This window comes from Spermophilus citellus (assembly GCF_964194105.1).
Source record: "Spermophilus citellus genome assembly, chromosome: 6".
Classification (NCBI taxonomy): domain Eukaryota; kingdom Metazoa; phylum Chordata; class Mammalia; order Rodentia; family Sciuridae; genus Spermophilus; species Spermophilus citellus.
In genome coordinates this window covers 39,727,264-39,754,386 of record NC_138187.1, presented here as the reverse complement: position 1 = coordinate 39,754,386, position 27,123 = coordinate 39,727,264, and the positions used below count along the sequence as shown (strand labels likewise).

Genomic DNA, 27,123 nt, shown 5'->3' with positions numbered 1-27,123 from the left:
CCTGTGCGAGGCTCCTAGGAACCCTCAGCAGCCGCGGCTCCGCTTGGTTTGACCTTAGAACTATAGTGGGTGGCAGGCGTGTGTGTATCTCTTAGGTACGAGGCACGACATGATGCCCAGGTTGTGTGTGCCTGCGAACTGTAGGGTGTAGACACCCTGGGGTTCCTGGAGCTCGCCTGTCATCCCCCAGCCTGGTAGGGACGCAGGGTCAGGGCGCGCCTGGAGACGGGAGGGGTCACCACGAAGACACAGGTGGGCACAGGTGCCGGGCACAGCGCGAATCCTGGCTGGTGATTAAATCGCACAGGGGCCGCCAGGCGGCAGGCGGGGGCGGAGCCCGAAGGGCGTGGCCGGAGGCCGGGCGCCGGAGCGGGGCGGAGCCTCTGCGGGCGGGGCGGGGCCTGGGGGCGGGGCGGGGCTGGGCCTGGGGGCGGGGCGGGGCGGGGCGGGCGCTGACGCGCGCCGACGCGCGATCCCGGAAGCGGTGTCAGAGCTGGAGCCGGCGGCGGGCGGCGGCGGCGGCGGCGGCGGGCGTTGGGTACTTGTTGTTCTTCGCGAAGTCCGAGCCCGTGCGCTAGCGGAGGCGGCGACCCCGGGAGCGCGAGAGCGAGAAGCGGCGAGGAGAGCGCGTGCCCGCGAGGAGCCGCCGCGCCCCGGCCGCGAGGCCAGGTGAGGGGCGGCGGCCGGGCCGCGGGACGGGACGCGACGGGGCGGGCGGGACGCGCGGCTCCGCGGGGCGGCGGGCGGCCTGGCGCTGAGTCACGGCCGCCGGGCACCGGGGCCACCCGGACGGGCCGAGACCCGCGGGCACACCTGCCCGACGACCGCCCTCTGTCCCCGCGCACGTGCCGCCGGACCGAGCCCGGCCGTGGCGCCCGGCCGTCGGCGGGACCCGGGCTCCGCAGTACCGAGGTACCCTAGACCCGCACCGGGGCACTACCGGCACGTGTAGGAGCGCGGCGGTCGCCGCTCACCTGCAGCTGCCGCGCGGCGGGGAAGCCCGCGCTCAGACACTTCCTGAGTGGCGCGACTCGCGCCCAGGGCAGGGTGCACGTGCCCCCTGAGTGGGTAGGGGCCAGCCGGTCTCCGGCGGCCTTGGTGGCTGGTGTCACTCGCTAATCAGCTGACCTGCCAGGGGTGCCGGAAGGAAGGCCGCGATGTGGAAGCTATGGGTGGGGAGGGCGGCAGGTGACAGTCTTGGCCCGCGTGTTGCTTCCGTCACTTTCCTCAGGTGTGGTCAGGGGCCAAGGTCTCCTCCAACTCCTCGTGGGCGTTCTTCTCTGCTTCTGTGGGGTTAGTCAATAGGTATGGTCTACTCTGTGGCTGGCCTGGGCACACTTCTGGGGAGCCTGGGAGCAGGGGCAAGAAATGAGGCAAGTCTAGCAAACCACAGGTCACAGAAAGCCTTCTGGTCTCTGGGGACTGTCTTAGGTCTGCCTTAGGAAGGGCCAGTTGTCTGGCCCCGTACTCCCTGGCATCCTCACCCTGTGCAGGCACTTTGGCTCCGTACAAGTTGCCCTATTGGGGTAGCAGCCTGTGTCTAGGAAGGCTGGCAGCTAGCTCCCTGCTCTTGGATCTTGTGTTAGAGATTGTCCTGGGTTGCTTTTCATGAAGCTGGTAGCATAGGCAGAAATTGGATGCACCTAACCATTCATTCAGTTGACAGGTGTCTGGCCCCAAGAAGCAGCAGACCCTAATCCTTCCGCATGGCCTGGTAGAAGTCTGTGGCTAGATCTTTCCCCTTTATCCACCAGGATGGGCTCTAGGACCCCTTTATTAGCATTGATGAGTGACATTGGGATTGCACAGGGCATCTTGGTGAAATGCATGTGCAAGATCTGATGCACCCTGGAGCTAGACTTCTTCAAGCCTGGTGTTTTCAGGGCCGGGAGTTTTTTGTTTTTGTTTTGGTACCAGGTATTGAATCCAGGGGTGCTTAACCACTGAGCCACATCCCTAACCTTTTTTAAAAATTTGTATTTTGAGATAGGGTCTTGCTAAATTGCTTAGGGCTTCGCTAAGTTGCTGAGGCTGGCTTTGAACTTGAGATCCTCCTGCTTCAGCCTCCTAAGCTGCTGCAGGGAGGTTTTTTTTTTTTTTAAGGTATTAGTTGTATCAGGTGAGTGGGATCAGAGAGGTAAGGGGGCTGTACACTATGGGTCGCCAGCACCATTCATGAGAACTCCCTCCTTAGGCAGCTCAATTAGTCTGACCTTGGCAGAGGGGGACCTGCTTTTATCACTTAAAACTAGTCCTCTCTTTATTCCAAAGCAGAATATTTAATAAGGCAAAAGGCAAACTGGGCTTTCCTCTGGAGCACATTTACTTTTATATTTGGACCAGCAAGGTCAGAGGGACTAGTTCCAAGTCCAGTGTTGCGTACTTTCCAGGTGGTTGCTGAAATGGGAGTTGGATAGAGGGTCCCTGGGAAGCCAACTTTTCCAGGGGTTGCCTTTTCCCTGGCGCCCTAGATGCTGCTGTGGAGGAAGACTGTTTACCAACCATTCTTTGTCCACAACTCTCAGCTTTCACTCTTGGAGCTGTGGGATGGCTCCAGGGTTTGTTTACAGTCCCCGTCTAGACCGAGAAGAAGTTGTGCCTGTTTCTGTCCTGGACTTTGCTGAGGCGGGAGTCTTCTGCATTGGGCTTTCTGGATTTCAGGTCCTGTCCACACGGGAAATGGAAATCCGGCCAGCTGGGAGAATTCTGTGTGGCTGCTCCTGAGAGCAGTAAACAGTGACTCACACTGCGTTCCCCACCCTCCCTGTCCCAGCTAATGGGAGATGTGTTGCTCGGTATTCACTTTTGCTTTTCATAAGTCACAGACCCCGTGTTTCCTCTTTCTTATGGTTTAAGGAAACTGAAAGTGTTATCTGAAAATTGTAGAATTTCAGAGCAGGTAGGAATGAACCTGAGTGGTCACACACGGTCCATCGCATCTCCCACTGTAGGTGAGGGGACTGCAACTACCAGGCATCGCTCTCTGGCCCGGGTCAGAGTCAGCCTGGTCTGGTGCTTGTCTGCTCTTCAGTGCTGCTTTCTGGTGCCCTGGGAGGTGGGTCGGATGAACACCTTACCCAGGCTCCCTGCTGGAGCCCTCCCGCTGCATGTGCAGCAGACCTTTCTTAATGGCTGGGTGCCCTGTGGGGAGCTAAAGTAGGTAAGACCTGTTCCCTGCTTGCCAGGAGCTCTCCGTGCACTGAGGAGGTCTGCCTGTCGACAGAAAGGTCTAGAACCAGCTCTTGTTCCAAGGTGATTGCTTGCCCCAAAGAACACAGCTAGGAGGACTTTCTGGAAGAAGTGTGTTGGGGAGTGAGCTGTGGTCAGCACAGCAGGGTCTATTGGGAGCCAGAAGAGGAGGGCTGAGATGGTGACAGATAGGACTTCAAGGTCTCCACCTGTCTGGGAGACTGTGTTTGAGGCACCAGGATCCAAGTCGGGGGTTCTGTTGAACTGGCGCTGGGTTCAGGTAGAAGTCAGGGCCTGAGCTGAGACAGGGTGTGGGCAGGAGAACTTGAGGACTAGTCCTCAAGCCCTGGTCACAGAGCAGACAGAGCAGAGGGACTTGAGGATGATTTCACCTGATGATGTGGGGGCACTGTCATCACTAAGCTAGAGACCCAGGAGGAGGGGTTTGGGGGGAGGAAAGGCAGGTCTTTGCCCTTGGTTTTTCCCAGGGGACATCCCTGGCCCAGCCTGGAGTTGGCTGAAGCCTTAGAATGACTGGGTACAGAATAGAACCCTTAAGGGGAGCTGGTGACAGAGGGACAACTCAGTGAGCTGGGGTGAGGGGGCATAATGGTGGGGGCTGCTTGAGGGGGCGTGTTATGTAGCTGCAGCCTCTGCAGCCCTGGCTTGAGTCACCTCTGGATGTAGCTGGGATGACACAGCTTCCTGCGACTGCAGGCACAAGGTGACCAGACGTCCTCTGAGCTGGGCAGACAGTTGTGGCTTGCCGGAGGGCGGCCAGCCAGGGCCAGGCTGCAGGACAGTACTACACACCGAGGGGGCTATGTCTAGGGCAGGAGGGGCCAGTGGAGGCTTCCTGGTCTTCAGTGGGCTGGGCCATTACTAGCTCTTCTGTGGCACCAGCTGGGTTACCATTGGTTGGCACTATTGACAAGCACCCACTGGGTGCTGGCGCAATGTAGGCCCTGCCTCCCTTGTGGCTCCTAGGAAGGGCACTTGCTTTGGGTGCTTGTAGAAGTGTTTCCAGCTCCTGCGAGGGGGTAGTTGTGGCCTCGGTGGCTTCAGGTTTTGTGGACTTGCACCCATCAGGGCTGGGGTTGGAGAGCAAGGGCTATTGCTGTGTCCAGCTAGAGTTTGAATCTGCTCTCCTCAGACAGCGGGCCACTGCACCTCCTTCCCACTCTGGAGAGTAGGAAAGGAAAGGCTTACCTCTCCTTCTCAGGTGGGCTGAAAGTGGAGGGTCCTGGCCTTGTAGTCACATCACCCCTAAAGAACAAGTGTCTTACCTAGAGCCCACCCAGCTTCACATCTGAGCTCCAGCAGAGGGTGACAAAGAGGGTCCTGTCTAGTCATTTATCTCCTTAAGATCAGGACACTTGGGAACTGTGTGGAGCCTCCTTTTCTCCTAGGAAGCCTCCCTAGCACTGTTACTTAGGGCCCTGGGGCTGATCAGCCACCTGACTTGATGGAGAAAACCCCACCCGCAGGCCTAGGCCAGTCCTTCTCACGGGGTGCCTGGGAAGTCCCCAGGTGCAGTCAGAGCAGTGGGGCACCAGGGACAGCAGCTGGAAGTTGAACAGTAAAGAATGATCCCTGGAATGTGAGGTGATCTGCTTCTGAAAGGTCCCTTCCTGAGCTATTGAGCCAAGCCACCCCGCCCTGCCCCCCAGGATACCCAGGCTGGGATTGGATCCTCTGCTTCATGCCTTCCAGCCTCCTGCCTGGATCTATCCTGAAATAGGAGGGCTCCCCACCCTGGCTCCCTAATTCTGTGGAGTGGACCCTACCAGGGGTGGCTGGCATGCCCTCAGAGAATATAGATGGATACAGCTGATAACTCTTTAAATGTTAGTAGTCACCTGGAAGGTGCTGCATGTGCACCTGTGTTTGTTTGTGGTGCTGGAATCCACCCTGGACTTTGTGTGTGGTAGGTAAGGCTCCACCACATGAGCCTTCTTGACCAGCTGCCTGTCCTGGGATGTGGGCCGGTGAGCACTCCCCACCCTCCTAGGTTGAAAAGTGGTTGCATGCAGGGGGAATGGAGATGAGTGCAGTTGGCCAGCCGCCTGACTTTATGGAGAAACCCCACCCTCAGGCCCAGTATTTGACTGCTGAACTTCTCAGGTGACTTTTCTAGAATTCCAAGTAGCTCAGGGCATGGGGTCTTGTATGCTGTTGGCTGATGGAAGGCCCAGAGCACCCTCACCAGAAGCTGCCCAAGAGAGGCCTGCCTTGGGCCCCAGTGCCAGGAAGAGGGCTTCTCTGGGGCTTCCTGTGGGCTCCGCACACCCTTCTGCCTACAGTCTTAGCCCAGGCTCAGAAAGGAGTCTTCTCACGAGATGTGCCCTGTGGCTCTCAGGTCAGTGGCTTACAGAGCCCCTTCAGAGCATTTTTAAGTCACTTGTTTTGCAGGCTCTTTCACATGTACACGACTCTCCTGGGACTGGAGGTGCAGCTCAGGGGTGGAGCTCTTGCCTGATCTGTACAAGGCCTTGGGTTCCATCCCCAGCACTGCAAAAAAGTAAAACTCTCCCTTGAACCTCATTCCAAAGGCCAGTTGTCATTTTTCTTGCCTTTGATGTTTAAAGCAACACAAGGTCAGTACTGCACGGGTGTACTTTGTGAGTGCTGGGCAGAGGCACCAGCCTACCTGGTGGACTGGGTTCATGAGAAGCACCATGCCTGGGCTGCCCCTGTGCCTGGCGTCAGACTGAAGGGCAGAACCTTGACCTGCAGCCCATCTGTCCTCACCTTTTATGTGGGCAGACATTGGCTGAACCATCCCAACAGAGGATCCAGGTTTCCCCAGCATAACCAGGTTCCTGGGGCAGAAACCGAGACCTCATCTGCCTGAGGGAAAAGGTGTGGGTGTGGTGCCCAGTGCAGGGTGGGGGGGCTTCTCCTGCCTGCACCCCACCCCCAGCCTATCCCCTGGCCTGGACTGCTGGGCTGGGCTCCTGGGAGGGGCCTGGTGCTCAGGAATGGGTGCAGGTGTGGTGGTGGGGGAGAACCCAGGTGGGGTCTAGTGTCCCCTGCTGGGCCCAGCCTGGGCCCTTTGTTTCCTTCCTTCATTTTTCTGAGGAAGTGACCCATGAAGAGCTGAGGTTTGTTCAGTGGGGAAGAGGCCTCTTGGGAAGAGGGTGGGTTTGTCTGCATCTTCTCCGTCCTCAGTGCTCTTTAAGATGGCAGGTCTGAGGACTAAGGGATTCTGGAATTCAGAGCCCCCTCCCTGCGTCCCTCCCTAGGGCCTGAGCCAGGACCCATGTTGGTTGCTTTCTCTCAGTGGTCTTGGGTCCCCAGAGGCAAGCGAAGTGGTTGTGGTAGGCTCAGAGTTGGCAGATGGATCGGAGTGACCTATCTGGCCACCCAAGGGTCCTCAAATCACGGAAGGACTTGACTTCTCTGAGTGTGGTCCCCTGGAGACTGAGTCTTGCACATCCTAGTCCCTCGGTGTCCCACCTCTGTGGTCATGGGAGGCAGTTCCTTAGGGTTAAGTTCTGTCCCTCAGCTCCCCTCGGAGCACAGCACGTCACCTGTGGGTCTGACCAGAGGCCCCTTCCCTAGCACCTTCCTTTTCCACTGGCCTCAGGGGCCCCAGCTAGTGCCATACGGGTGGGAGGGGCGTCCTTGTGTGGGAATGTGAGCGGCTCTGTAAACAGCTGGTGACTCACCACATAGTTATGTCACTGACTTGTAGTTGCTGGAAGAGGTGCCTGGTCCCTCCTCCCTCGCATGGAAAAGTTTCTCATGGAGTCATGGAGCTCCCAGGCGCCTGGGTCCTGCAGGGCCCTACAGGGTGGCCAGAGCCCAGGGCTTCTCCAGGGTCTCTGTCACCCAGCTCAGGGTGGTGGGGGTGGCATGCCTCGGGCCCCCTCACATCACGGGTCAAGTCATGTTGGAGAGCAGCTCTTACCTCCATGTTCACCCTGAGCTGCTGCTTGTCCATTTCAGGCCTGGGCCTATAAGGGGTCAGGGTGTTCCCTCAGTCCCTCCCTCGAGAGGAGCCCCAAGCCTACCTGAGGCTCCCCAGCTGGCCCCTGCTGTCCACTTCAGTTTCCATGGGAGCAGCTGGAGTCACCAGGTGCTGGTGTCTGTAGCGCAGAGCGTGGATCCTGTGTTCATCAGCAGCTTCTTGATTAGAGGGTGGCGGGACCCAGGTCTGCAGGGAGAGGGGCAGTGGAGGTCGCCCACCATCCAGCCCCAGTCTATCCTCTGTACCCCTTTTCCATGTGTTTCTCTGCTTCTGCTTCAACTCATCCCTAGAATGTGGATGTGTGGGGGTGTGGCCCATCCAGTGGCCACCCTGTGTTTCTCCCCTTCTGGGGTTAAAATGAATGAGTTTGTTTACTGTCTGACAACCTCATGATGTCTTTGCACAGGCCTGACCTGAAGTCATGATTGCTTTTGGGCTTCTCTGTTTCTATGGCAACCATCAGGGGTTGGCTACTTCCCAAGGTCGTCATGGCAACTATCAGAGGGGAATCATGCTTGGGATGCTTTGGCTGGGTTTTTCATGAATGATTAGAATGTGTGACACAATGCAGACTCTAAAATGAGAAGGGCGGTTGGCGGGGACAAGTCTCACCAGACAGTTGATTAGTTCTGCGAGGCAGCCATGACTCCTCACCTCCTATCTCTGGCCCTTCTCTCTAAACTGATGCCCACCAGCAGCCCCCACCCATCCTTGGGGCCCCAGAGTCACCTGAGCAGACTAGGGGCAGCCAGGCTGAGGTGGTGATGTCACAGCTGCAGTTCCCTTCCCCGCGGTAGGAGCCAGGGACAGGCGGGCTGGGTGGGGCTGGGGAGAGGTGGCAAGTGCTCTACTCTGTCCACTTTTGAGGATGGGGTTCAGTAGTGGCAGGGGCTCTCTGAAAGGGCCCTTTCTCTCCCTGCGGGTCTGAATCAGCCAGAGCTCTTGCCAGGCAGGGACACTGTCCAGGCATGGCCATTCTTGGGGGTAGCTTTGCGACTGGTCTGTGTTCTGTTGGCTATAGCATCTTGTACCTCACTGGTGCCAACATCTTGTGAGGTGGGAGGGGAGTGGGGGTTGGAAGCAACAATTGCCAGTGCCAGGCTTCACCTCCAGTCCTGGGGGCTCTAGCACCTGCCAGGTTTGGGGGCAGTAAGGGGCCACACAGCTTCTGGGCCTGGGGCTGAGAGTCCTGACTGTTCTGTGAGCTGGGCTAGAGTGTCAGCCGAGCTGGGTCTTACTGGAGCCTCCTGGGCAGACGGGCTGGGGCAGCCCCTTGGGATGTTCTTGGGGCACTGTGACAGGCTGTCTCCTGGGAGCCTCTTGCAGGGAGACGGTGCGCAGTCCTGAGCTCACCAGGGCTAACCCACTCGCCCTCTGTGTTCTTCTGTGTTTCTGCAGTTGCAGTTTCCCAGCACTTCCATCCTGGTGATTGTGCCCGGGTTATGACGACTAATCCCAAGCCCAACAAGGCATTAAAGGTATGGCGGGTGGCAGCCCTGGGCAGCCATCCCTGTCCTGGGCACTACACAAGAAAGATTCCTCCTGACCTGGAAGCTCCTCCTTTCTCAGATTTGCCCTTAGGGTGTGAGGGAGTCCCTGTCCCTGGGAATAGGTGGGGACCACAGGCTGGGAGAACATTCTCAACAGAGGTGAGTGACACACCGGGGATGTAGGGTTAGATGCCTGCCAACTGGGGCTTTGTCTGTGGGTTCTGTTCCTGCCTGAATTGAATTCCCAGTACCAGGCTTGGGCAGAGTGGCCTCCAGTGGGTGGGGTGCTCCAGTTCCAGTGACCGGGCTCCATCTCTGCTGGTGCTTGCTGCCTCCTGGGCCCTCAGCTTCTGTGACAGGCTGCCCTTGGGTCGGCCTTCATGTTTGGGGCTCTTGGGAACCATATGCAGAACTGAGATTGTGTGTACCCTGCACCTCCATTCCACTTCTGGGGTTCCTGCTCCCTTGAGGTGGCCCTGCCTAGCCAGACCCCAGTGTCACTCTGGGAGGCCGATGTGCAGGTGGTAGGGGAAGAGTGAGCCACCCAGCCTCACCCTGGAAGGGTTGGTTGAGATCCTTCCTGAATCAGTCCCCAGCGTTGGAGCATCCCATGAGCAGGACATCCATATGTCCTTATGGAACTTGGGAGGCTTACAGTGGTAAGGGTGATGTCACCTGTGGCCTTCCTGAGGGAACAGCTGTCAGGTCCTCCCTGTTCAAAAGGATCACAGTGACAGCAGCAGCTGTAGTAGGACTGCCTGATGTGGCTTTGTGGTGCTGCGTCCTGTGCACAATGTCCCTGTTGTAGCAGGGGGACTAGCCCCAGATAGAGGGCAGGTGGGTGCTACTGCTGGGTCTTTCTGCTGCCCCAAATCAGCTGTGGGCTGCTGCAGAGCAGGCTGAGGTGTGGATACTGCAGGGGCTTGGTGCTGACCCACTGTGGCCTTACAGGTCAAGAAGGAGGCGGGCGAGAACGCCCCGGTGCTCAGTGATGATGAGCTGGTGTCCATGTCAGTGCGGGAGTTGAACCAGCACCTCCGGGGGCTCACTAAGGAGGAGGTCACCCGCCTGAAGCAGCGCCGGCGCACGCTCAAGAACCGCGGCTACGCAGCCAGCTGCCGCATCAAGCGGGTGACGCAGAAGGAAGAGCTGGAGCGGCAGCGGGTGGAGCTGCAGCAGGAGGTGGAGAAGCTGGCCCGCGAGAACAGCAGCATGCGGCTAGAGCTGGACGCCCTGCGCTCCAAATACGAGGCCCTGCAGACCTTCGCCCGCACTGTGGCCCGCGGACCCGTCACACCCACCAAGGTGGCCACCACCAGTGTCATCACCATTGTCAAGTCCACAGAGATCTCCTCCACCTCTGTGCCCTTCTCAGCCGCGTCCTAGTGCCTGCTTGGGCCGTAAGGCGGCACGTCCCTTGTGCCTGCCCAGGGTCCTGGCGCAGACTCAAAACACCAGTCATTGCAGACCCCTCGGGGCTGAGAGTGGGGACAAGCGAGGTGCCAGATGAAGAGTAGGCTCTTGTGAGCCAGGCACTGCACACTGCCCATGCACACACAGGTGCACGCCACCCTCACGCCCTGTCCCTCCTCTCCAGATGGGTCTGTTTCAGGAGTCAGTGGGAGATGACCCCACAGTCCCCTGCAGGAGGGGCCCCTGTGGCTGGGTGTGGGGCTCATCTTCCACTCCTCTTGCAAGCAGCCTTTAACACCGTCCTGCCATGGCTCCCACCTGGGCCAGGCACCCTGTGCTGATTTCCCCGAGCTCTGGATGCCCCTGGGGGGAGTGAGGGAGCTCGAAGGCAGCTCTGGTCTTCCGTTGTCCCACTGAAGCGTGCTACGATGAGCTTTAGCCCTTACACCCAGCCCATGCCCTGGGAAGCAGAGAGGGGAGAGGCTGTGTGCTAGTGTCTGTGCCCCCACGGGCCTGCTGTCACAGGGCCTATACACCAGAATCACCGGGGTCATGTCAGGAAGGCCTGTCCAGTATGTGTGCAGAGAGTTGTGCGTATGTTGTGAAGTTTCCCTTCTGCTCTGTGACCCAAGGTGGCTGCCCAGCAAGGCCCAGCCGGCAGCCTGCTGGCCATCCCTGGATTTCACAAGATGAGGGCAGGAGCATCCCATCAGCTGCTGGAAAGCAGATCTTGGTTTCCCTAGAGCTGCCTCTGGCTGGCTGTGCTCATCAAGGTGGGGAAGGTGGAGATCTCGAGGCCTGTAGGGAAGGGTTGTGTGGTTTGGAGAGGAGTGGAGGCCTCAGTTATGTCGGTGGACATGGACGTGTCAGTTGATGTCCTGGGTGGAGTATCCCACAGACCACTGTGCTTCCTGCTGCTGGGTGGGGTGGAGCAATGGGGGGGGGGGTGAGGATGGAGCCAAGGCTCTGAGATGGGGCCCGGGGACATGAAGGAGGCCTGAGAGCACAGCATGGGGGTGAGGGCACTGCAGGGAACTCCTCATGGGCCTGCCTCTGTGTTGAGGTCAGCCAGGAGCCCCCAGACAGGCTTGGGGCAGAGGTGGGTCCCTGCGCCCTGGTGCTGGACCATCACCCAGAGCCTTCACCTGCTCTTTCTTCATGAAGCTCTGAACTGCTCATGATCTTGGGGATCCTTCCGGGACTTCCTTTCCCAGAGCACTGCTGCAGGGCACCCTCCTCTGACTGGGGTCTTGGCAAGAGGAGTTTGCTTGGACACCCCTGTCTGGGGTGAGCCAGTGGAGCATGAGCCCTGTGTCCTGCTGCCAACTGGAAGCCACTGTGAGTGACAGGCAGTGAGGGAGTTGCGCCCCTCGCTCCCAGTTCCCTCCTGGCCTGCCCTGTACCCCAGCAGGCTGCTGCACTATGTGCAGGGAGGGCCGAGGACGAGCGGTCCAAGGGCTGCAACATGGTTCTGAGTCTGCTGTCAGAAGTGAATAGAAAGCGTCGGGGCTTCTCTGGTGGCACCACCATGCGACTGGTCTTCTTCTGGGTCCAGTGCAGTGCTGAGGGTTGGCCAAGCTGCAGCCCAGCTACGCGGGGTCACACTGGAGCCTCAGAGCAGGAGGCTCTGCCGGGCACTTGAAGCTGTCGATACCATAGCCATGGTAGGTAATCCATATTGGATATCAATAAGGGCCATGGGAAATATTTAAAGAGAAAAAGAATATATATATATATATATATATAAAATTATATACTCATTTTATCGTACAGATTTTTCATAAGTTTTTTCCAGTTTGATACTGTAGATCTTCATTAGTGCAGAGTTGTGTTGGATGGGGTGAGAGTGTGCTGCCCCCTCTGGTGTGTGCTGGGCCTGGGGACAAGGCCTAGCCCCAGCAGGCACCATGCTTGGTGGGTGGCCCCCAGGGCAGGCCACGCAGCTGCAAGTTCTGTCTAGCCCTGGGGTCTGTCACATCTCTGGGATGTGGCAGGCTTCTGGCTATGAGTGGCTTCCCACTCTTGGCCTGTGGTGCTGTGCTAGAGAAGGAGCTCCCCACACTCGGCCTCCAGGGTGGACAGAACTTCCATCACCACCCAGGGAGCCTCCGTCCAGGATGCTCACGGGCATAAGGCCAGGGAAGGAAGTGGCACGTTCTGCTTTTCCTTTGAGATCACTGAAATTTTATTGTCACGATTTAATATATGATTTTTTTTTTTATTTAAGAAAAAGACAAGGACCTCTTTGTCGTGGGTTTGTTTTCTGTCCCGTGGCTCAGACCTCCCAAAGAGGGTGGGCTCTGCCTTTCCTGGGTGGCCAGGCGCTCCCTCGACACGCCGCGCACAGCGCGTCCTGGCCTCCCAGCCGCAGTTCCATTTCAATATTTATTTTTTGCTGCTTTCCCCATGATATAAATTATTGAGAGGAGATCACATGCTGTGGACCTGCACCTGTGCCCCGTGCCCACCCCTCCCCCCCATCTCACGGCCACCACCTAATTTATTGCTGTACACGTCGCTGCTCTGACTGCTTTTGTACCTTTGCAATAAAGAAACCCCTGGTTTTACATCCTCGTGTGTAGCTGGTTCTGTGGGTCAAGGACCTGGCATCCTGGGCTGTTGGGGTGCCCCCTCCCATACCCTCATTTTTCCCCCCTGGGGAGTCCAGTCAGGACCTGGGCCCACCCTCTGGACAAGGGGCAGTCCTGGGATGGAAGCTTCTGCCTCTGCTCCAGGCTCACTTGCTGGCTGGGGGGAGACTTCCCGAGTGCCCCGTCCCACTCTGGCCACCGGCCTCTGGCAGTCAGTGCAACCTCTGCTTTAGAGCTGGGGGTCACAGGTCTGAGCTTCCTTCCCCACAGGGCGGGCACCCTCCAAGCCAGGCTGCTGCCCAGCTTTTCTGGGGTTTTCTCTGAGATAAGCCTGTGGGAAGTTGGGAGGGGGTCTGGGTCTGCTGAGGGCAGAGAGTAAAGCCCCTGCACTGGCCTAAAGCAAGCAGGTGGCTCTGGAAAGCCAAGGGCAGCCAGGCTGTCCCGAGCAGACACTGCCCCTCTGACCTGATTCATGGTGAGCAGCCCCACCTCGCCATCCTCAGAGGGGCCAATGGGGCAGTGCTTATCTGCAGCTCCAGAGTGTCGGGCTTGCAGTGAGTCCTGCTTCCCAGAGATTCCAACCACCAGTGTGTCTTCCTCTGGCCTGTGCTGACCAGGAGTGGACGTTAGAACTTCAGAGCGTGTCTGATCCAGTGGGGGTTGTGTCTGTGGGACCACAGTGAGGTTTCGATACCAGGAATGGCAATAATGGAGCCCCAGCTAAGCCAGACTTCATTGCAGTGGCTCTGGGGACCCTGACCCCAGCTGGGGGCTCAGAATTATGGCCCAGGCTCTTGGAGGCAGCAGGCAGACAGGGAAGCTGTGAAAGTAGACACTGTCCCCAGCCCACACCAGGCCAGCCTTTCCCAGAAAGGAGACTCCCCCCCAGACAGGGCAGAAAGGAAGCCACCCAGCCCAGACCAGGCCTCCCTTCCCTCTCATGTGGTCCCTGGGGACTCTCAGCTGGACCATTTCACAGATGGGAGTACTGAGGCCAAGGCAAGTTAGGTAATTTGGCAGAGCACTGGGGCAGGCAAGCCAGTTCCTGCCTGCCAAGCAGCCGCTCCCTCTGCCCCGTGGGAGCTGTAACTGGGGCTCCTCTTCATCAGCCCGAATGAGACTGAAGCCACTCAGCTGCTCACCTCCCTTCCCTCAGGAGACGAGTGGAGCTCAGCCTGAGGGCTCCTTTTAAGTCACTCAGCAGTGTTCTACTGCCTGTGGCGTGAGTCGGGCGCCATGTTCAACCCGCATGACCTTATTTGCTGTCTTGTTGGAAAGAAGGAGGGCCCGAAGCAGGTGGAGGTGCAGGTGGAGGAGCAGGGAGAGTGGACTTCCGTGTAGTCACCCCCCGCCAGCTGTGACCTTAGGTAACTTGCGGGACCTCTCTGGGCTTACCTTCCCTGGCTGTCACGAGGGTTGTCTATGTGGGCTCCTGGCACATGTGGGTACGGTCCAGAGAAAGATTGTGCCCCGAGCCACGTGGTTCTGGGCTTGCAGGAGGGGACCGTTGCCCACTTTTCCTCTGCACATGGCTCCAGGTACCTCAGACCAGAGGACGCCTCTCCGAGGCAGGGTTGGCATGAGCCAGCCCCCTGCTGACCAGGCACCGGCCGGGCCTGGCATCAAGCTTACCCAGGGTCTCTTTGGTTGGCAGGCCTCTGGGGAGAGCTGAGCCCCCTCCCAACCTCGTAGATGGAGTGGAGTGCTGAGGGCCTCCTGGTGGGTGTGCCAGCTGCAGAGGGCATGATAAGGTGGCAGGTGAGGGTGGTTCTTCCCAACTGGCTGCAAGGAGGAGCCTGGCCTATCTTATCAGCAGTCCTGCTGAGCCCAGAAGCCACTGGCCTTGAGTTCCCTTGTCCCTAGGCCCAGGGATCAAGAAGGCAGGGGAGTGGCCCTTGACTGACACTGCTCTGCACAGCTGGTCTCCAAGATCCTGGGCACATTGCCCTCTTCTTCCCATGACTGTGGGAGTGGGCAGCCAAGGTGGACTGGTCACTCAGTGGTCCCATTAAGTGGCAGGAGCTGTGGCCTCTGGGTAGCTGTGGCCTCTGCCTGGCCAGCGGCCCTGGATCCCCATACCCTTTCCTGAGTCTCCTTGGCTTTGCCCCCAGTACTGCAGGATCCAGATTTTTGCCCCTGTGGGTCCCCTCTGCCTGCAATGCCTCATGGGAAGACAGCCCTCCTGCCAAGGCCCAGTGCAGGCTCTCCACAAGGTCCCCCTAGTCCCCTACTTTGCTTTCTCCATGTTTCCAAGGCCTCGGAGCCCTCCAGCTGAGGCAGGGCCTGTCAGGCTCGGTTCTGTGGGTCCTGGGCAGGCGAGAAAGAGGAAGGGAGAGGACGTCCCAGGCCTGAGTCCCCGTGCCTGGTGCTCTGGGCTGTTACAGGGTGGGGCCAGCAGGAGCTCCATTTTATGGAGGACAGTAAGGCTCAGAGGGAGGGGACCGCCCTGGCTCCCTAGAAACCGGAACTGGGTTCCATCTCAGAAGCCGAGCTCTCTGGCCTGCACCGCTCTGAGTGACGCCTTGGGTGGCCACCCTGGGCAGTAAAAACCAAGACCCTTCCTGACACCCAGCCCAGGACAATGGGCCCCGTTGGACCACCCCACCCCTCGTTGGACCACTCAGGGTACTGACTGCAGGAACAGAAGGCAAACAGGCCATTACAAATCCACGGCATTTATCTATAAATAAGGGCGAGTCACTGGCAAGTCCTGGTGGTTCCGTCGATGGCTGGAGTGCCCTGGTATGGGGACCTTGCTGGAGCTCCCCGTGGCTGCAGTGTGGAGGGCAGCATGAGCCTTCCTCGTGTTCTCAAGATGGCCACAGCAGGCACAGGCCCTCAGCTCTGTCTCCTCTGCTGTCCCAGGCTGCCCAGCTGTCCCCTGGCCATCTCTTCCTACAGCTGCCTGGGGGCATCTGACCATCCATCTATCTGCCTGTCACGTGGAAGGAGCAGCCAACTTGTAGCTCCCCTGGGACCTCTGTAGCCAAAGCCTCAGTGGTCACATTATCCTGCCCCACATTGGCCACCCTGCAGCTGATGTCCAGGTCATCCCAGTAGGTCCTCAGGCTTGTCCAATATGTCCAGGTGTCTTCTCCCAGGGAAGAGAGCCCACCCCTCACGCTGATCCTTGGGCTGACTGTGGAGGCTGCACCTTTGGCAAGAAGGTTGGTCAAGGGGGGGGGGTCCTGTCCTTTCCCTGAGGCCTGAGCAGCCTGGGTCCCCAGTCAGGCCCTGGAGACCCCGAGTGCCTCTACAGGTCTTCTGAAGGGATCAGCATGTGCTTCTCCAGGTTTCGGCTCTTCCTACCCCTGTCAGAGCCACTAGCAGAGCAGGGGTGGGTGCCAGGAGAGGGGTGTCCACCTTGGCCAGGCCCCGGGGCCTCCTGTGTGGCCTGCTGCGTGTACTGTTGGTAGGCAGGGGAGAAGTTGTGGATAGCATCCTGCACGATGTCCTGAGGGCTGATGGTCTCCTTGAGGCCACTGGAGATGCTCTGCATGGGCGCTGGGGGAGCTGGGGGGACACAGCATGTGGGCTGGGGCAAGGGGCCCCCTGCCAGATCCCCCATTGTATGCCCAGTCCTGGGATCCTGCCTATCCAGGCCCTGGCCTTGTTCAGCAGAGGGTGACCCAGGACTCCTGAGGCCAGCCCAGCTCCTCCTCAGTCTTGGCGCTGGGGCCTGTCCCTGTAGAGACCCGCCTGCCAGGGGTCCCAGTCCCTGTAGTTTCTGAGGGGCTCTGGGGGATGCTTTGGGCTGGCCTGGTGGGAGTCCTTCACACTCTGCTTTTCACTGACCAGTGGGAGCCAACCCCACCCCTCAGGATGCACACCCCCAACACCAAAGGACCCGCAGGCCATGGTCCTAGTCCAGCCCCATTTCCCTGAGAGCTGGAAGCTGCTGCCTGCCTGGCTCAGCCAGCAAGGGACATCGCTCTGTCTAGCCCGTGGACTGGGCTGTGATGTTCCCGGGCCCCGCTGGCAGGGCCTGGCTTACCTGGCGAGTCCTTCTTCTCTGAATACACCTGGCAGGTGAAGGCGTACCGCAGCGCGAGGGAGGCGAAGAGCATCTCAATGCAGATGAGGAAGTTCTGGTAGCCAGCGGCCAGCATGCCAGCCCCCACTCTGGTGCCATCGATGGCCTGGACCTCAGGGATAGCCCCACACCTCTCTAGGATGGCCAGCAGCATCCCTGGGGATGAAGGTAGCCACTCAGGCACCAGCCCTGGTCAGGAGGCTGGGCATGGCTGACATTAGCCAAGGCTCCCACTGGTGACTGGCCAAGGGTCCTGAGGGACCAGCTTGGGGTTGACAGGGTCTTGGAGGTGTCAGGCATCCCTTCCACTGGGAATGGCTGAGTGGAGAAGGGCTGGGCACCCTGAAGGTTGGGGTTCCTGCGTGCATGCCCTATCACGTCCAGCCCCAGGCCTGGCGTCCCCCCAGCTCCTATGGTATTCAGCCACTGGAGACCCCGTGGTGATCCTCCTCAAAAGCAGGGACCAAGTACCCACAGGGGGCCTGCCCAGGCACCCCGCAGGGCCCAGGAAACCTCTCTGTGGCCTCCACCTGCAGCCCCCAGGACTTCCCTCCACCAGCGCCCAGGACAGACCTGCGGGGTGACCTCTCACGTCCCGCGCCTGGGCTCTGCTAGCTCAGCACGGGCAGCTCAGTCACTGCTCTGAGCTGCAAGTGGGGGGACAGGGCACGGAGGCCTGGGACAGAGGTGCGGTTGGAACCCAGTTCCTGGGACTGCAGCCCGGCTTGGGCACTGCCACCCGTGGTCCACACACCCTGCCAGAAGGACAGGAAGATGACGGCCTTGATGGTGAGGAACTTGAGGACCGGCTCGAAGGGCCGCAGCAGCTCCCGGGTGGCGAAGTAGAAGAGGAACAGGGCGTAGAGGGCCAGGCTGACGGAGGCGTTGTAGACCAGGGTCACGTACAGGTAGCCGCTGCGGACACTGCGTGGAGAGCCACTGCTCAGCTGTGCTGCCCACCCCTGATCCTGGCCCCCCACCTGGGTCCTCCCTCCAGGGCTCGCAGACAGCACTGAGGGCTACAGGCCTTCGGGGGGCCTCCTGCAGGGCGGGCAAAGTGGTGGCCCTTCTTCCTGCCCCTCCTGCATGTCCATGTCCCCACTCCCTGTCAGAAAGCCACCTCCAAGACCGTCAGCTATCTGGCCACAGCCTTAGGAGTGGGTCCTTCTGCTGTGGACATGGAAGTGTGCACGTGTGTGTTCGAGTACCCGTGTGTGTGTGTGAGAGTGTGTGTGTTGGTGGGTGGCGGGTGTGAGCCGGGCCAGGGCTCCTTCCCGAGCACGCCGTGGTCGCCAGCCTGTGCTCTGCTCAGCAGCAGTAGGTGCATTTGGCTCCTGGCCTGTGAGTCCTCACACCCAACCCTTGTCCTCCTTGGATCCACCGCAGAGTGGGAGTCGGGGGCCGCCTGGGGTCCCCATGTGTGACAAGGCCAGCTCCTCCCTGGCGGTCTCCATGAGGAGGGGGCAGGTGGGCGAGGACAGGGCCCTTCCTGAGCCGTGCTGAGCCCCACTCCCAAAGGCCCCTGGGATCTGGCTCCTGCACCTGCCCTACCTGAAGTCCCCATCCCGGTATCTGCCGAAGGCTTGGAGGATGATGGTGGCCAAGGCCATGATGGGCTTCACCATGCAGAACTGCAGCGTGGCCTGGGGTGGGCAAGGGGCACTGGTGGGGGACAGCAGCTGGCCGTGAGCTAGCCCCCAACACAATAGCAGAGCCCCCCTGGGGCTCCACCAGCCACCTGTACCTTCCCATGGTCCCTCGACTTCTACCAGGAGCAGAAGTCTCTAGAGGGAAGGTCAATATCGCTCTGTCGTAATCAGATCCAAAATATATAAATGATACCAAATCAATGGCAGGGCGGCCTGAACCTGGCCATCGCTCCGGCCGGACGGCCAGGGAGTGGGCTGAGGGGCAGGAGGAGCCCACGAGTCGGATCCCACTTACCTGCTTGCAGAAGCGCAGGAACCCGATGGAGTAGGCCATGCCCCTCAGGCAGCAGGTGCCGTAGACGCAGCTGGACCTGGGGAGAGGAGGTCAGAAGCACTGGGAGGACACATCCCCAGCAGCGGCTGGGGCTGCCCTGTGCTGGGCCTCAGGTGGAGGTGGGCTTACTTGATGGGCTTGCCCCGGATCTCGGCCATGATGGCACTCTCGCCGCCCAGGTACTGGAAGCAGAGGCTCAGGAAGCTGTAAATAGCAAAGGCTGCAGGGCAGACGGAGGGGCCGGTGTGAGCCCAGCCCACAGGAGCCCTGCCCACACGGGCTCCGGTCAGCCCCATAGTCCGTGGGCCTGTGATGGGCCCTCTCGGGCCTGGCCCAGACTGTCCCCTGAGCAGCAGTGGCTCAACCCCTCGCCCCAGAGGCCTGCACCTTGCCGTTCCAGGCCCAACAGCCCACCCTCCATCAGGGCTCCATTGCCAGGGCCGGGAGAGCCAGGGTGCCCTGGGGGCTGGCCACAGAGCCCTGGTGCCCCGGCCTAGACGTGGGTCCTGAGCGTCACCTTCGTAGCAGTCCCGCACAGAGTCGAAGTAGACGTAGTACTCATGGCCTCCCAGGAGGAGCAGGCTGAGCCAGGAGTCGAAGGCATAGATGGGCACGATGAGCAGCAGGCGGATGATGTAGCGCTGCTCCTGGGGCACCGTGTAGGAGCGCAGGTGCAGGTAGATCTGGGCCGGAGCGGGAGGGTTGGGTGGTCGGCTGCCCCCACCACCCCTGCCACCCAGGCGCCCTGAAGGAGGTGCGAGCAGTGGCAGAGCTCCCCTGGGCACCACCGGCCCCCTGTACCTTCCCAGATCCCTGGACTTCTACCAGGAGCATTCTTAGGACAGGGGAAGGTCAATATTGCTCTGTCGTAATCAGATCCAAAATCTATCAACTCTACCAATCAAATATGCACCTTATACATAGGCGTACATTAAATTTATAATCACAACACCCACACACACAGTGCTACTGAATCCAGGGACACTCTACCACTGAGCTACATCCCAGCTCTTTTATTTTTTATTTTGAGACAGTGTCTCACTAAGTTGCCAGGATTGAACTTGAACTTGTGATCCTCCTTCCTCAGCCTCCTTAGTCACTGGGATCACAGGCATGTATACCACTGCGCCCAGATGAAACCATACAGATTTTTAAACATATTATTTATTTCTTTTTTTGTACTGGGGATTGAACCCAGGGGTGCTGAGCCACTGAGCCACACCCCCAGCCCTTTTTAATATTTTATTTTGAGACAGGGTCTCACTGAGTTGCTTAGGGCCTTGCTAAATTGCTGAGGCTGGCTTTGAACTTGTGATCCTCCTGTCTCAGCTTCCCGAGCTGCTGGGAATACAGGCATGTGTCACCGTGCCTGGCTAAATATGTTATTTTTAATTCACAAAGATTTTGGACTGGGGATATAACCCAGTGGTAGAGGCCCTGGGTTCAATCCCAGGACCAAAAAAAAACAAAAAAAAATGTACATAATACTTATGTTGTTCGACCTATTTTAACAGACACGTACATTGTAGAGGCAAAAATCAAGCCCGTTGACATATTCCTTACCTCACATACCTATCATTTTGTGTGGTGAGGAAGTTTAAAATATTTTACAGTTCTCAAGCATGCAGCACATTTACAACCATCAGCTTGGGCACAAGCTAGGCCTGTTCTTGGTGAAACTTTGGCAATGGAGACACCCATTCATTCACTCTGCAAGAATTTCTTGAGCCCGGCTAAGTGTCAGATCCTGGGGAAGGGGAGGGAACGAGCCCTAGGCCCTGACATTGGAAGGATTTATACCCTTTAACTCCTCTAGGAATCTGTCCCTAGGAGCAAATCTACTCAAAAATAAAAATATATGTGCACAAGGACATTCACCATAGCAATACATAAGAAGGAACTCACAAGGGAGGGCTGGGCTTCCCACACAGTGGAACAAGTCTGGGAAGGAATATTATACTGGCAGTAAAAATATGCTCAGGGGCAAAGCACTTGCCTAGCATGTGTGAGGCACTGGGTTCCATCCTCAGCACCACATAAAATAAATAGAGACACCGTGTGTCCATCTACAACTAAAAACATATTTTAAAAAAACATGCTCAGAACGGCATCCCATGGTGGATCACTCTGACAGGATGTGACACCTAAGAACCCAAATGACAAGACTCATGGGACCTCACGGCGTCACGAATGCCTGGTAAAAATAGAAGGAAATTCACTCAGTTTCTTATCCCGGTAGAAACTGCGGTGAGTACGGTTTCTACTTTTAAATCTTCCTGGATTTTCCATGTCTTCTATGAGGACGTGACAAGACAGGGACTGGGTCTTGAAGAGGAAGTGGGGCGCCCAGTGCATGGCCCCCTTCCAGGGCGCCGCAGGGACTTCCTGGGGAGGTGCCCTGTGGGAGCGTGTGCAGGGCGTGCTTTGTGGAGGGGGCAATGTGTGCAGGGCCACAAGGTCAGGTGCGGAGAGTGAGGCCCGGCTGGTATCAGGCCCAGCTCCTTATCTGGCACCGTGTCCCCTGCTGGTGCAGTGGGAGGACCCAGCATGACCAGCTACCAGGAGACCTCTCCGCGGTTGGCACTGCCTGGTGACCTTGGCAAGCTGCTGTCCTCCCTGGCCTTGGTTTCCCTGTCTGTAAAGTGAGGGGTCAAGTCCTTCTCTGTCCAGTCAGATCTAAAGGGACAGAGACTTAGGTGGGCCTGGCTGAGGCTTATGGGTGGGACAGGGGAACAGGGCCTGAAGCGCAGCCCCAGGGCCCTCGTGAGTCCTGTGCAGGCTGTGTGGCCCCAGGACACTGGTGATAGCCACACACAGCTCAGCCGCAGTCCCCTCCTGGAAGCCCTCTCTGGTGGCCCTCCTCTGTGGCTCCAGACCCTGCACTGCCCCCTAGTGTGTTGGTAGTGAGACCACACCTGGACACCCCCCACCAGCAGGTGGGGGTCCTGCCTTGGAGGCCCCTGGGCAACCCTGCCCATCCACTCCCGCCCAGTGCTGGGGACCCCAGCTCCCCTCCCCTGACCAGCCCAGCCCTCACCTGGCGGTCAGGCCCTCCACACTCACCCAGCCCAGACAGCCCCCCCAGGCCACACAGGGGCTCCTTCTACCCACGTTGCCTCCGCTCTGATTTCTGCACCTCCTTGTGTATTGGAGAGTGCCCAGGACCATCCTGTCCCCACTGCCACCCCCCCATGCCCAGCCCCAGCTTGGGCACCACTTCCTGCCCAGCGACTCCCTGATCCTTCCTGGCTGATAGGTCTGACCAGTGCCCCCTCCCAGGGACGGTCCTGTCTCCCCCCTTGGTGACAGGCCAGGGGTGGTGCGTGGGACACGGTGTGGGAGTGTTGCTTTTCCAGGTTCCCGTGGCTGAGACTGAGCGGGAGTGGCCCCTCCAGGAAGCCTGCGCCCCCCAGTCAGGTTGGGGCCTGCTCCCCGCCCCCCAGTCTGGCTTCCCAGTCCCCTGTCCCCTGTCCCCTCCCAGATCCCTGCTTCCTCCTGAGGCTCCCTACAGAGCAAAGTCCAAACCATCTGCAGCCTTCTGGGGACGCCAAGACTCTGGAGAGAGAAGGCCTTTGCTCCTCTCAGAGCCTCCATGTTCCTGAATGGGAAGTGACACTGTTCCAGGACCTCCGTGAGCAGGGCAGGGGCCAAGGACACAACCGGTGGTGCCCGGCCAGTACCCTGCCCCTGCTTTCAGTCCTGAAAGGCTCCCGTCCACCCCTTCTCCTGAGCCCGGGTCTGACATCTCCCTGAAGGTCCCTGGGCACTGTCCCTCTGGTCCAGCTGGGCCTCCATCTCTAGTCCTGAGGGCCATCCCTTGAGATCCCATGATCCTGGAGTCAACCAGGAGGCCAGCCTGGGCTGTGCCCATGTCCCATGGAGACTGAGGTCCCCGGGGAGGCTTGAAGGTGGAGCAGCTTACCTGGTGGCAGGTGATGAACAGGGCAGCCCACACGAAGAGGCCGGAGATGCCTCGGGCCAGCGCCGTGGTGAGAAAGAGCCGGGGGGCCTCCTGGGAGCCATTCCCCACGGGGTCCATCTGTGGCCCGGCTGGCAGCATGGGCATAGCCGGCTCGGGGCTGGGCAGCGGCCAGGTCAGGGACGCCAGGGGGACTCCGGCTGTTCCCAGCAGTCCTGAGGCGCCACTCATCTGCACAGGCGGGAGGAGGCGGGGAGAAGGCCAAGGGCGGCCTCCAGTGGCAGTCGGGCCAGGAGGGCAGGGGGCAGGGCGGCTCTGCCAGGCTGTGCCCCCCGCCCCCGAGACTCAGCCCTGGCATGGCAGGGTGTCAGTCTCTGCTCGGCCACCGTGCCCTGTACATTCCTGGCTTCCTGGGTGGAAGGGCCACCTATGGCCACCTGAGCTCTCTGGGAATTTGGGTCTGACCGTCCCACCCATGACCCTGACCCTGGCCGCCCTTGGCACCTCGCTGCACGGGGCCTGCGGTTCCTTCCTGTGCAGGGCTCAGCTTCGCTGCCCCGAGCCCCCTTCAGGTTCCCTCGGTGGCAAACTTTTCCACCCGGAGGCCTGGGCTTCCCGGGAGCCCACACTTGAGGGGCCAAACACTACTTCCACTCAGGGGTGGGAGGGGGACCCCCTCTCCTGCCTGCCCCGGGTGGTCCTGGGAGAGGCCCAGAGGGCCCTGTGTCCAGCAGTGAGGAGTATGCCAGCCCTTGCCCCTGCCCTCCAGGTCCCTGCGACCTGCTGGAATGTGTCCAGGTGCCAGCATGACCAGGTGCCCCTGGCCACCCCCCGCCTGCTCTCTGGCCCCGATGCCCTGCTCCTCAGTCTCCCAACAGGCTTCAGGGCACCTGGAACCTCCCTCTTTCCACCCGGCAGCCCCGTGTGGCCTCCTCCCCACCCTCTGGCTGGCCGTCACAGGGCCCAGAGCTTACCTCCGCGGGCAGGAAGCTCTTTGGCCCGGCCCTGGGAGGCCTGGCCTCTGGGGAAGCCTGGCTGGTCATTTGTGTAACCATGCGGCCCCCCTCTGGCAGCCTTGCAGGGACGGGGCAAGGCCGCTATCCGGAGTGTGTACCAGGCCTGGCCTGGCAGGTGAGGCTTCACCTGCCCAGGGGCCCACCTGGTCTCCCAGCCAGGGGAGGAGTCAGGAGGGGGAGGGGCCAGGCCTGTCCCCTCCCCGGTGGACACTCTATTCTTCCTGGTTTGCTCAGGGCAGCTGGCTTCCAGGAACCCACCCGCTGGCCACCGGGTGCCCTCACCTGCCTGTGCCAGAGGCAGGCGGGAGGCGCTGCAGCAGGCCCAGGAGCAGTGAGTGGCCCCGGGCAGGGGAGGGAAGGAGTGGGGGACTCATGTCACAGGCTTCCTCTTGGGTGATAAAGAGACAGCGCTGAACTGTTCATGTAAAAAATGGGTGAATCATATCATCATATTCCATGAATTGTGGGTGCTTTGTGTTGTTGGGTGGCACTGGGGATTCACCCTAGGGGTGCTCTACCACTGAGCCACATTCTGACACCGTCCCCTCCTTTTGGTGGTGGGGACAGAACCCAGGGACACTTTACCACTGAGCCACACCCCAGCCCTTTTCATGGTTCATTTTGACTCAGGGTCTCACTAAGTTGCTGAGGCTGGCCCGGAACGTGCCATCCTCCTGCCTCAGCCTCCACGTGCTGGGATCCCAGGTTCGCCCCACCCCACACGGCTAACATTCTGGCTTTGGGGGAGGGGGCAGGGAACGGCACACAGGTCACTGGTCCTTGCTGGGGTCTGTCAGTGGGGCTGGAGGGCCGGTTCCTCATGCCACCTCTAGGTCTCCTGTGGCGACGCAGGCAAGTCTGTTATAAAGTGGCCCCTCTGCTTGTGCCTGGTGCTTCTGCTCTTCCCTGATGCCCTGGCAGATAGGACTGTAGACTGTCCCCCTTTGCAGGTGGGACCTGGGACTCGAGGGGCTCATCCGTGTATCCAGGGCTTGGGGCTTGCTGTCTGTCTCCCATAGTGTCCACCCACCTGGCACCCTGACTCCCAGGCCCCACGTTGGCCTGGCCCCCGACGGCCCCTGCTCCTGCCGTGCTGGTCCAGGGCCCCCTCCTGCCCAGGATGCCTCTGAGCCCTGCCTGCCCCTGCCTGGGACCTTCTGCTCTGACTCCTTCTCGGTGTCCCTGTCCTGCGGTCTCAGGTATCACCTCTGGAAAGTGTGCCTCCGTCCCAGACCTTCCATGTAAGTTTGCTGGCTTGCATCTGTCTCCCATAGGGTGGTGCCTCGGCCCCTAGCTGGCCCTCACTTCCGGTCAGTGGTAATGGTCCAGGGGTTTGAAGCATAAAGACTGATGTCGGGATACGGACAGGGCTTACGCGACCCACTCGTGCTTCAGTAGGTGGAAACTGAGGCTCTGGCCCCTTCCTGTTTTGTTTACAGAGCCCAGCATGAGATGAGGCCTCAGGTCCTTCTCTAGGCTGACAGTGGGAAAGACTGAGTACACAGCAGGAAGCACTGTGGTCAGATAGCAGAAGCACTTTCCTGGCTGGAGTCAGAGGGCCAGGACTCTGAAGAGCCCTGGTTTTAAGGCCTGGACTCTAGCCAGGCCAGGAACTTCCAAACCTCTACTCTTTCCCCAGAGGCAGATCCCACTCTGGGGAAAGCAAGGTCTGGTGATCTCCAGGACACAGCTCTGCCGGCTGCAAGGCATCAGCCTGAGATGCTCCTGGCCCTGAGGGTCACCGTCCTTGGGAAGCCCCTCAGTCATGGCTGCCCCCTCTCTGATGGTGGAGGCCAGGTGCAGTGTCCCTTCCAGATCATCCTCGCGGCTGCCCCACCTGATGTGCTCTGGTTTGGCCACTCCTCTGGGCAGGCCCCGAGACCCCAGGCCTGGCCGCAGAGCCCGTCCACTCCAGAACCTCTCGAGCACTCTGGGAAGCGGCTTTGGTCATGCGACAGCCTCCCTTCCACCCAGGCCTGGGCCTTCTGCGTCCTCTACCCAGCCTTCCTCTCTGGCCTCCTGACAGAAGCACTTCCAGACACAGCCTGAGCCCTCAGCCCTTGTCCTGCCCTTGGCCTGGGCCACCGAGGAGGCAGCTCCCTTGGCCTCTCTGTGAAGCGGGTGTCATCCAAGGCTCGGTCAAGGTGGGAACGGGGTGAGTACCAGCCTGCCTGCCGCTCCTCGGGCAGCACCCACACCTCTGCCTCACCTGCCCAGGCAGTTCCCATCGACACACCTCTGAGGTCCCCAAGTCCAAGCGGGGCCCAGGCACCCAACTCTTGCCCGACCGATTCCTGACCATCCAGCAGGCCACACCTGGGGTCCTGGGTGTGCGTGGCAGCTCTGCCCCAGGAGGACACAGCAGGATACAAAGCACCCTGAGGTACCTGGCTCCGACCCACCTATCATCAGGGAAGGCCCTCTGCCCTGCTTCTCCCTGGGCTGGTGCTGCCCCCTGCTGGGCATCTGGGGGATTCCAAGCTCTCCACAGCCTGGACTGCAGCCCCTCCTCTCCCTGAGCTGGCCCCATCTTATGCAAACCGAAAGATGACCAGAGTGGGAAGATTTGGGGTGTCCAGCCCAGCCCCAAATCCCCTAGAAGGATGCTAGTCTCATGGCCCCAGGGAGTCTGTGGGGCCTGGCTGGGGCCCTCTTTGCCCTGTGCAACCTCCGGGCAGCCAGCACACACTGGTGACTGCTTCATACTGAGACGTGGCCAGACCAGGGGATGGAGCCCTCAGGCTGTGCCTGGGCACCTTTGAGCAGTGGGCAGCACCACACAGGTACCCTTTGGAGAGCATGAATCTGTTAGCCCCACTTCACAGATGAGAAAACCGAGGCTCAAGGGAGTTGCTTCCTTGAAAAGGTCGTAAGCCTATAAGAGGGGATAAATGGGGAGGGGTCCCCAGAGTGCAGACCTGTCCCCTACTCCGGCCTCTGAGTCCAAGGCCTAGGCCTTTCCCTCACCCCTGCCCATCTCCACCAGGGCTGACCGGGGCTAGACTGTGGTGGGCATCCATAGTCTTGCACAATGGCAGGCTTGCTGTCCCATGAGCGAGGACTGTCTTAGTCCCCAGAGGGCAGGGGTGGTGACAGCCTAGAGCCCACAACCCTGTGCCCCTCCTGGCCAGGACTTCACCCCACGTCCAGTAGCAGGTGTTTGCCTGGGGCCTGGAGGGGAAGGGCCATGGCCAGGACCTTCATGTCCCTGGGGCTCCACTCTGTCCCATAAACAGGTGGGTTGACCCTCTTCACTGCCCTGAGGACTGAGGCTGCGGGGGAGGGTGGTCTTGTTGGGTGCTCAACCCCCTGCCTCTTGGGCTGGTGACATCTGGCTGTAATGAAGGGAGGCAGCAGAGGAGCCTGGGACTGGGGGCTTTGGCCTGCACGTCCCTGTAGGCAGGGCCCGAGACAACCCTCCTTGGCCTGGCTCTGGGATCAGGGAAGGGCTCGTAGCCACAAGGCTCTCCCTGGGTCCAGACCCCCAGCAGAAGACGACATGCAGGGTGTGGCCTG

General features: G+C 59.8%; 2 protein-coding genes across 2 annotated transcripts; one reads left to right on the top strand and one right to left on the bottom strand.

Annotated features, from left to right (window-relative positions):
- The first annotated feature begins 471 nt into the window (after window positions 1-471).
- On the top strand, window positions 472-12,634 carry MAFK (MAF bZIP transcription factor K). The gene is made up of 3 exons (XM_081296923.1): window positions 472-669; window positions 8,561-8,640; window positions 9,604-12,634. Exons 2-3 carry the CDS (start codon window positions 8,605-8,607, stop codon window positions 10,036-10,038), a joined length of 471 nt encoding a protein of 156 aa, XP_081153049.1. The 5' UTR covers window positions 472-669; window positions 8,561-8,604; the 3' UTR covers window positions 10,039-12,634.
- A 2,602-nt stretch (window positions 12,635-15,236) lies between these two features.
- TMEM184A (transmembrane protein 184A) lies at window positions 15,237-26,081 on the bottom strand. Its single transcript, XM_081299480.1, has 9 exons — window positions 25,924-26,081; window positions 22,595-22,822; window positions 19,190-19,355; window positions 18,802-18,892; window positions 18,634-18,709; window positions 18,241-18,332; window positions 17,444-17,613; window positions 16,651-16,845; window positions 15,237-16,169 (listed from the first exon to the last, which is right to left on the bottom strand). Exons 1-9 carry the CDS (start codon window positions 26,071-26,073, stop codon window positions 15,910-15,912), a joined length of 1,428 nt encoding a protein of 475 aa, XP_081155606.1. The 5' UTR covers window positions 26,074-26,081; the 3' UTR covers window positions 15,237-15,909.
- Window positions 26,082-27,123: the final 1,042 nt, after the last annotated feature.